At 42.0% G+C, this 10,047-nt stretch overlaps 1 protein-coding gene across 1 annotated transcript; it reads right to left on the reverse strand.

Annotated features, from left to right (window-relative positions):
* Positions 1-2,619: 2,619 nt before the first annotated feature.
* Positions 2,620-8,937, reverse strand: LOC310916774 (protein Njmu-R1; the record flags this gene model as incomplete). Its single annotated transcript, XM_083874572.1, has 10 exons — positions 2,620-3,974; positions 4,587-4,690; positions 5,244-5,380; positions 5,498-5,562; positions 6,142-6,261; positions 6,938-6,995; positions 7,195-7,335; positions 7,766-7,891; positions 8,483-8,563; positions 8,810-8,937. 10 exons carry the CDS (start codon positions 8,935-8,937, stop codon positions 3,765-3,767), a joined length of 1,170 nt encoding a protein of 389 aa, XP_083730698.1. The 3' UTR covers positions 2,620-3,764.
* Between the last annotated feature and the right edge of the window lie 1,110 nt (positions 8,938-10,047).

Genomic DNA, 10,047 nt, shown 5'->3' on the forward strand with positions numbered 1-10,047 from the left:
GATAGGAGGAGGGAGAGAGTTGTCACACAGTAGTGGAAGTTTCCAGAAACAGTCTCTGAGTGAGATGTAGCAGTCATAAAAACGCTGACGAATTTACTTTTGCTGAGTTTTTAGGACAGCTTTTTGTATCACTGTTTTCCTGTCAGTTGATGAGGAATCCTAGCACTTACGTGGCATATTGTGCTTTTTCACTGCTTGCTCCTTTGGCGGTGGGAAGTATGTTATCAACACGGAAGGGGAAAGCCAGAGAAATTGTTTCTAGAAATAAAGCTCAGGGATTCTGTATCCCAACACCTTGCTGCTTCTAATGGATTATACTGCCCATGTGTTTTAGGTCAGATTGGGCCTTTTCAGTTTGAGCTGGGCTATGGAGGATGGAATCTGACATGTTCAGAGCTGGTACTGACATGACAGCTGACTGCTGACCTCACAAGGCAGTTTCTGTTCTCTGCCAATATTTAGTCTCACAGAATGGTGGGTGGGACTTTCACACATCCTTCAGTGAGTAAAGAGCTCAAAGTCTATTCACAAAGATCCAAGCTCAGCCCAGTTGCTTTGGAACACCCATCCACTGGCTTTGCCTGAAGTGGAACTGGAGAATGGGGACGAGGCAGTTCAGCACCAGCCACGTTTGGGGGCAAGCTGGGACCTCTGAATATTGCTGCTGCCCTGCTCCTCTTACAGTGCTGGCTGCTCTGCAGTGCTTTGTGGGGTAGAACTCAGATTCCTTCTCTAATCACTGATGCCAAGAGAGCTGGTTATAAAGGAGTGCTGTGCATTTTGCAGCTCAAAAAAAGAATCACACCTAAGACGGAAACCAACCTTATTTAAAGGCAAATGTATTTTAATGTCACCATTAATCATTGGCTTTTAATTGGAAGAAGCTTTCTAATATGCCAGTAGGAGTACAGAAAATTTATGTTTCACGGTACTTTACAATGAGAGCACAAAATATTCCCTATGATTTAAGTAGCTAAAGTACCTTATTTTCAGCAAGCTTGATAGACACGTTGTCACTGACTCTCTCCTGACTCCCACAGTGTCTGTTCAGTTTGCAAATAAAGCCAGATTTATGCAGCTTTTCTTTTTGCTTACACTACTAATGTTAACAACACATCCAAGTGTTAAACACAAAGCACTAAACTATGTAATTTCTGCCTTAAAATACTGAACAAATGGTACTTTCCCTGTGAAGGGCTAGTAAAACAAAATGATATTTGCAAGGTAAGAAGCTATTGTATGTTTCAAAATATTTTTGTATTGTGTACATTCTGTATATTTTTGTTGTGACAATATTATTTGAGCACAGAACCCATTAAAATTTTTTTGGTATTTTTTTGTTTGTTTGTTTTCTGTTTAATTTATCCTTTTTTATCCTTTTTTTAAATATAAAATTGAGTTGTTCTATATCACATAGCAAAAAAAACCGACAACAAATAACTTTCAAGGAGAGTTTTGTATGTTTGTCTACAGTTAACATGGTATTTAACAAAAGAGCCCTTGGTTTGGAGCTCTGCCTTGTGATCTTCTAATAATGACATTGGTAACTCATTTTTATGTCTGTCTAACAGATAAAGGGGAGAGTGAAAGGCAGCTTCATTTCTCCACAAGATCTAATGAGGATGCAGAACTGGCTTGAGACTTGTACAGAAATTCAGCTGTTGTCCCACCTTTTAGCAGCTGTCCCTTCATTGCAGTGACCTCAGAACTGCAGAGAAGTTGATGATATTTGAGTAATTTTTTTTTTTTTTTTTTTTTTTTTAAGTTTTGAGTAATTTTTTTTTACTGGGGAGGAGGGTTATGCTCTTTTAACATCAGGTTCTACTGAATGTTTTCAAATCTGAGAGCCAACACTCATCTCCTGAATCAAGAGTGGAAACAACATATCCAGAAAGTTCTGCAGTAAACCCCCAAGTGACTAAAATAGAAATCCTTCTACTAGTGTGGAAGGGGGAAGCTTATTTTGAAAATAAGTTGTGTTTTTGTTGGGAAACGCTGGGCTAAGGTGTAATATATAGGAATGAAGATGTATGTACGAGCAGTTCCTGTCAGATGTGCTGCTCCTAAGGGAGGCAGATCACTGCTACCATGTGTGGGACTCAGCCCTTGCTGTCAGTTCTCTGCTCTGAACTAAACTTTCTGAGACACTCAAATCTCTGTATTCATTAGCTGAGGATTTTCAGCATGAAGGTGGGTTTTGTCAGCTTTTGTCAATTAATACAAAAGCTGTTAGCACCATAGATTTTTGTGCTATCTGTTCTTCACATAACTTATTTAAGCACTGAGCTCTTTCTTGTGTCGTGATCAGCCAAAAAACTGAACAATCAGTGCTCCAACTTTATTAGAAATGTACAGGAGCAACAAAGGGTACATATTTTATTGAGTGGTGCTGCTGTACTCATTCATGAAGGAAAACGTTTGTTACTTCTCAGAGATCCTGCAAATGACTGAATGAAGGGTTTGTTTTCTTTCACACTTTTCCTCTCTGACCTGCCCCAATACGTTATAAACCACCTTGGCTGTTAATGCCACACTTGCAGCTCCTCTGCCTGTAGAGATAAAGTGTTTTGAACAGGAGACATCAAGGACCCCACTCATTGACAATTTACAGGCACACTATTGAGGATTTCAATGTGTTTTATTGTCAACCTTATTACAGGTTCACCATGGTGGTGTCACAGAAAAGCAGCAACTCCTGCCCTCACAGTACAGAGCACCAGCACAAGTCACACTGAACCACGTTAGTTACAGGCACTGTTTCAGGGGGAGCTCAAACACCCTCTGCTGCAAAGGGAACCAACAGGGAATTCTTCTTGTATCAGGTTTGCAGAGATCACCCTCTCCATGAGGTTACTCAGAGATGTCATGAGTTTTTACTTCAGCTGTAGCCAAACATTTCCTTCAGCTCTTCTACTGCCTGTGTGTCCCATGATGTGGGTAAGAATCCATTGCTGATACAGTGAAATGTTTTAAAGTCCGAGTAATTCATTTGGGAAGTTCATTTACTTCAAATTCTGAAGAAGTTTTAATATTAAATGTGGATTTTTTTTTTTTAGTTTCTTCATGATTGAAAAACAGAGGACTATTTACAGTTATGCAAAACTGTAATATAAGAACATACAAAGAAGATCTTGATCACATCTCAGACTAAGGAAGAAGGGGATACATCTGGGAATTTCAGATACCTGTTGTGTGTGTGTGCACACATACAGGCACATACAAACTGATCACTGCAAAAGTTCAGTCTTAAGGCAGCTGTTTCATACCAATTACCAACTTATTTATCTGGTGGCAGCAGAACAAACCAGCAGTTTGAAAGCAGAAACTAGCCACAAACTTGGTACCTAGGTTCTCTTATCTAAACTAAAATTATTAATTCATTATCTAGCTCTATCCATATGTTTGTGCTTTTTCATTAAAAAAAAGTAGCCAGATCTAAATGATTTTAAAGATATTTAAAATACTTAAAACACTGAAATGCTTGCCAGGTAAAGGATTTGGGGTTGGTTTTGCAATGATTGTAAAAATCAAATGTCATGATTTCCTCAGAACAGAAGCAAGTCAGTTGGAGAATCTGAAAACTCTGCAGGAGTTTGTGATACTTGATATTTACACATTTAAAAAGCTCATAGTGCTTTGTCTAAAAACAAGTAAAGGTAGGTAAAACTGCAACTAAGGTTTGACTTGGCAATACTTTTAAATATAAATTAAAAATCCTGCAATAGCTGCACAGAAGAAATTAATGATTTATACATAAGATAATTTTAAGCCACTGATGTTTCCCTCATGAATTCCTCCAGGACGGTCACTACGTTCCTGGCTTCTGGCATTTCTGCATGTTCTACTTTCACAATCTTCAGCAGGATGTCTCCACTGCCACAGTTCTTTAGGAACAGGTAGCACTTGAACAAGGCGTAGTGGTTCATTTCCGCCTGGCGGATAAACCTCTTCAGGTTGTTAATGTCCTGGATAGCCTGGGGAAAGAGTAAAGGCATTTTCTTATCCACCTGCATGGAACAAAAACACACTATCGCGGAAAATAAAAGACTAATAGTGGGAGAAGCAAAAGCATTTCCAATAGAAATTTTGTATTACTGCTTAAGAGTAATATAAGAATTGAATATTCTTGGATGCATATCACAGCTTTTACTGTAGTGATGCAAAATGTGTGGACACAACGTGATGTGTCCAACTTGTAGCAAGAATTCTATGATGGCAGCTCACTTAAGAAGTGTTAGCTACTGAAGCCATGTTACCAGTTGCATGAGATTGTGTGTGCAAGGCTCAGATTAACAGTACTTGAAGAAAACAACAGCAACAAAAGAAGGTGGGTCTTACTTTAAATTTGAGAAAGCACCTTTGAAGCATTCACTGAAGAAATTTTCACACTAATTTGCAGCTGTTGTTGTCAACTACAGTAAGCCAGCCCTCAAATTAAGCTTCAGAGTTAATCAGTTAATGACATATAGACATCATAATAACCTAAAACATTTATTCACTGCAAAACAATATTTTGGATATAGTATTTGCTCCCTCAGTAACCTAAATATCTTCTTCAAGTCTTTAACATATATGAACAGGTGTACCTTCAATTTAAAGTTTTCCAAAATCTGTCGGAAGAGAAATGGATTTCCACCTTCAGTACCATTCACAAAAGCTTGCATCCAGTCCTCACAGAATCTGTTGTTTCCTGTTAAATGTTCAGGAACACAGAGAAGAGATGACAAAAAGGAAATGACCTCAACATAAACATACAGCTGTATTCACCTGATCTAATCACTCTCACATAAGGAGTAATAGCAATAAACCTGGGACAGGAAATGAGTCTTTAAAAAAAAAAAAAAAAAAAAAGGTGGAAAAGAAAAGCAAACATAGCTATGGTGATTACACAAGACTGTGTTCTGATTGTTGAATCCCTTTTCCCAACATCTGTCAAAACCACAAAAAGAAAAAAAAAAAAAGATTTGCAGATTCCCTGAATTGTAGAAGTCATATTTTCATGGTCCACACGCTAAATGTACTGCGGGTTTTATTACCAAGCATTTTCAACCCAGAGTTCCAGTGTGTTTGGTGTAACAAAATACTCTGGTACCTCATAGGAAAACAGAAGCTAAACTTTCAGGGCAGGAGCCTATGAGCTTCTGAATATCCTCAACAGCCTCAAATGTCACAGCTCTCAGTAGCTGATGGATCCACAGGAGCAACAAGAAGTTGTAATGTAATGTTGTAACATGTATTCTCACCTGCATTATGCAGCTGGGGCTGAGGCCCACTACAGTCTATAACCATGGACTTGTGCTGTTCCTCTGTCATGGCAATGCACAGGGAGGTCATGGTGCCTTCCTGGACAAGTCCTTGGAGGCTGGCAGCTGCCAGGAACCTGACACAGAAAGCTCTTGTCAACTGCTTGCTCCTTTACAACTCCTGCACACCAAGGTGATTGTCAGACACAGTAGCCAAGTTACTCAAAGGTTCCTTGGGCTCAAAGTATCTTTACCTGCTGATGTCTTTTTCTGTTCTTTCATCTGCATTTTTGACTTCTACAGGAGTGTAACTCAGAGCCTTAAATAAAAAAAAGAAAAAAAGGAAAAAGCTGGATGCAACTTCAGTATGACTTTTGTTGCTATATTGCAGTTCTGAGCAATAAATACATAATGTGGTACTTTAAAAATTATTCTTGTCAAGGCAGTTGCCATTGCAGCTGGTTCTGCAGTGAGAAGAAATTCAGCAGTTATACTCTGTTAGCTATTCCACAATTGAGAGCCCCTTCAAACTCAGGGAATAGAGCCAGGATTAGTCTCTTTTCTGTTTCCAGTGAATTACACAAGGCACACACACAATATAACAGCCCTTTTCCTTCAGAGGAATTATGGCATGGACAGCTTGCTCATGCTATTTCTGATTTTCTTCCTCTAATTTCAGTGTGGACACCATTAGGTAATTTGGTTTTTTAAGTGATAAGAAACTTGCATGCTTCTTTAGCAATAAGGAGGGGAGAAGTACTTGCTCTACAACAACAAAAAGAAGGGTTTCTCATTTCCTTCTACTAGGAAAGCAAATGCAAGAAACGTTTTAACCATGCTGGAGTCACTGAGATGCCTTCTGGAGGTTTTTTAGCTAGTCAGTTTAAAATACACTTACAGCATGTAGCAGAGAGGCAAGTTTGTCCTGGAAGAGCTGCACCACCCTCTGGATAGGGCAGATGGCATCCTCAAACCAGCTCCTCAGGTACGGGCTAACACAGGCCTCCAAATTTTTTTGCTGTAACACATTGAAACATTAAAACTTTAACTACAAATCAGATTTCTACACCAATAGAAATATTAATAATTCTATTAATAATCTACTCAACCTAAGATAATTGGATGTTAGAACCTTTTTAATCTCATACCACAGTGAACTAAAATAATGAGTTTGACATTTAAAGCCTGACTTTATCAGCAATGAGAGGCTTTGCATTTTAAGGAACAGCCAGAACTATAATATTATGGTATACATTGAGTGAAGACCATGCAACAGCAGATGGGATGACAAAGAGCCTTAAAGTGCAGAACTTCCACTAGAACAATGTGACAAGAAACCCCCAAAATGTCCTTTCTTAACATTCAGAACTGGTAAGAATCGAGGTGGACATTGATAAGTTCCTTGTAGACCATTACCTTTTATCAGTTATTCTTCTCTCCAAATTTAACTCTAAGTGACCTTTAAGAGATTGATGACAGACACAAAAAGGTCCCCCCTTTCTTTTTTTCCTTTTGACTTGTGTGGCTGATAGCACCTTAGACATTCATTGTACTACAGTGAGTCAAGTATCTCTCCCAGTGTTTCATTCTGGTAGTTAAAACACCTATTTTTTTTCTCTATAGATCAGATGGTTTTAGCAATTAATCTGCATAAATACTCATTTTCACCACTTAAAAAAAAAGTTAGGCTTTACCTTCCAATCAAGGTTTATCTTCAGATTTTGAATGTATTTGTCCAGCTCAAGTCTGAAAGTATCTTCTTAAGGAAAATAAGATGCATCAGTTAAGCCCTCTATTTTTTCCTTTCAGTATATGGCTGTTACTGACATTTTCAGTTACTAGAAGGTGTCCGCAAATTAGCTGATTTCAAGTAGGAACAGACAAAATGACAAAATAATTTTTACATCATCTCCCTCTCCATACAGGTGAAGAAAGTTAAAGGTAAGGATATAGTTCCAGACCTTTCTCTGAGCCTCCTAAGAAACAAATCACATATTCTGGAGCATTGATGTCTGATTCCAATGTTGCCATTTCTAGAAGACTTTCTTGTTGGAAACGACAGTAGTAACAACCAACTTTACCTTCTGGTATGCTATGAGAAAAGAAAAAAAAATTACTTTCTTCCAGATACAGCACTATAAATAAGTGCAAAAAGCAGACACACATGATTTCTGAGCTAATTTTAACCATTAGCACTGGTGGCTCCTATGGCTGTGGTACGTGCAGCCATAGGTGTAGCTCTTAGACCTTCTCTTTTTTCTTCTATGTGATCAGAGTAGTTTAAAAGGAAATAATCATAAACATCTGTAGTATTTTTTAAGTGTGTAAACAGTAAATTATTTAAAACCATATTTTTCTCAAAGTTACCTGAAAAAGGAAAGTACCATTGTGTAAGGCTGTTATTAACAGCATTAACAGACTGAGAACACAGAATCAGGATTAAACCTAAGTGCAGCAGCAGGCAGGCAAGATGCGCCAATGTTCCTCACAGTTCTCATTCACCAATAATGTCAAAAATTTACCTCAGCCCCACTGAGGCTACATTCCCCATCCCTTCGAAGAGCGCTCCTTTAGTCAGACGCTTCGCAATGAAACTGCGCAGCTCCGTCTCCACCTCAGCGGGTAGGTTGGTGTCCAGCAAGGAGAGGCTTTAAAAAACAGAATAAACTGCTACCAAAAGGCAAACGTTATTGTTTTGTGTCTCTCAGCATGTGCAGAACCTGCCTCTGGGATCTCCCTCTGGTGACAGCTAAGGCAGTTCTGTGACTTCTGGCCCATCACGAGCAGTCCGTGGTTTGCCCACTCACCAGGAGACCTGGTATCAGCTCATGCTGACTTTCCCAGCAGCTACAGACAAGACACTGCCCTCTTTGTTCCTATGTTTCTCCAGCTGTAACACAGAGCTTATGGAACGATGTCCATTGAAAACTAATAAATTTTTGTTGTACGTTACCTACATGAAAAACTAAGTCAATACAGCAATATCAAGTAGCAAAAAAAAAGGAGAAAGTTCAAACTCAAGGATGATAGTTTCTGTTTAATACATTACTTGAGCTCTGTATACGTGTCCATTCCCCCAGGTATTCCAGAAGAACTGCCATGGGGACTCCAGAATGCTTTCACAGGGAGTTGTGTTTTGAAAGGACTGCAGAGGACCTAACGGTAATCTGACAGCAATATGGCAAAGACTTCAAACCAGGGTATTCCCGTGATTCTGCTGCTCTGCAGCTCAGCTTTACCTGAAGTCTTCTGCGGAGGGTGTGTGCGCCTCGGCGCTGCGGGCACTGCCATCCCCGCCGGCGGCTCCTGGCTGCGCGGACCTGGAACCCAAGCCATTCCCGGAGTGAGTTCACAGCCGTGACACGCAACAGGGAACAAGGGCTGCACCAGGGAAAAGGCACGGCCCGAGGGCGGATAAAAGCAGGAGCAGGGAATCGGTGCATTATGGGAGGAAAATAATTTCACTGGGGAGAGAAAGGGGGAGAAATAAATAAAGGGAATTCAAGGAGCTGGGAATCCCAAGGCCTGGGCACGGCCTCCCTGCGGGGGGGAACCCGGCTTCTCACCTGCGGTAGCCATAGAGGCCGTGGTATGTGCAGCCGTGCCGCTCCGGCCGCCGCTCCTCGCCCGCGCCGCCGCCCTCCTCGCTGCTCTCCAGCTCCCGCTCATCGCCGTCCGGCAGCGCCGGCAGCATCGCGGCCGCGGCCCCGCCTGTGCCGCAGGGAGCCCCGGGCCGCCCCGCCGGCTGTACCCTGAGCCCGCCCCGGGCCCGGCGCTGGGAGGAGCCTTCGGAGCGCGCGGGCCGCGTCCTCACCCCGCGGAGGGCGGTACCGAGCCGTGCCGGAACGGCTCCGGCCGCCGCAGCCCCTCCGGTTGTGTGAGGCACAGAGAATGGAATACAGACGCCGCGGTGCCTCTGTCAGTACAAGTGATGCTTCAAAAGCCCGTCACTGACTTAACGGCAGGACCTGCTCAAGTCACGTCTTAGAATCATAGAATGGTTTGGATTGGAAGGGGATTTAGCAGGATTAGCCATGCTGTCTGCTTTTAAAAAGTTCTGCTTCTGAAATACTTTCTCCTTGTTAAAACAGCACATTTATTAACTCGGCCTTGTGGTTACCGGGTAGTTACAGAATCACAATAGGATAACTGTTGGGGTTGGAAGGGACCTCTGGAGACCATACAGTCCAACTCCCCTGCCAAGGCAGGGTCACCTGGAGCAGGTGACACAGGAACACATCAGGTGGGTTTGGAGTGTCTCCAGAGCGGGAGACTCCACAATCTCCTTTGGCAGACAAGCCCCGTACAGAGCAGTGTGAGCCCCAGCTGCAGCCGGGCAACTGCAAAGGGTTGGACGTGGCTGATGGCTGGACTTATCTTACAGGCCTTTTCCACCTTAATGATTTTGTGATTCTCTCTAAGCACCTGGTGCACCTGTGGTGAGCTGGAGAACCATGAGGGTAACACAGACACACCCCGATTATCACTGTAACAGAGGGACCAGCCCCATCCAGGTGCAGGTAACTGAGGATAGTGACAGCTCAACATATTTAAGTCGGTTTTACTGTGTTCTCGAGGTTCTCTGCCACATGCCGTGGCCTCGCTGTCAGCACCCAGCAACACAGGCAGAGCCAGCACAACAGTGCACAGAGCAGCCAGCTTCTTGCCCATTAACATTTAGTGGGGAGAACACAGTTTTCTGTGACATTAAACACAAAGACATGCGACAGTTTAGATTAGGAGGAAACTCTTTGCTCTGAGAGTGCTGAGGCCCTGCTACAGGTTGTCCAGAGAAGCTGGGGCT

This window comes from Zosterops lateralis (genome assembly GCF_965231275.1).
Source record: "Zosterops lateralis genome assembly, chromosome: 18".
In the NCBI taxonomy this organism is placed as follows: domain Eukaryota; kingdom Metazoa; phylum Chordata; class Aves; order Passeriformes; family Zosteropidae; genus Zosterops; species Zosterops lateralis.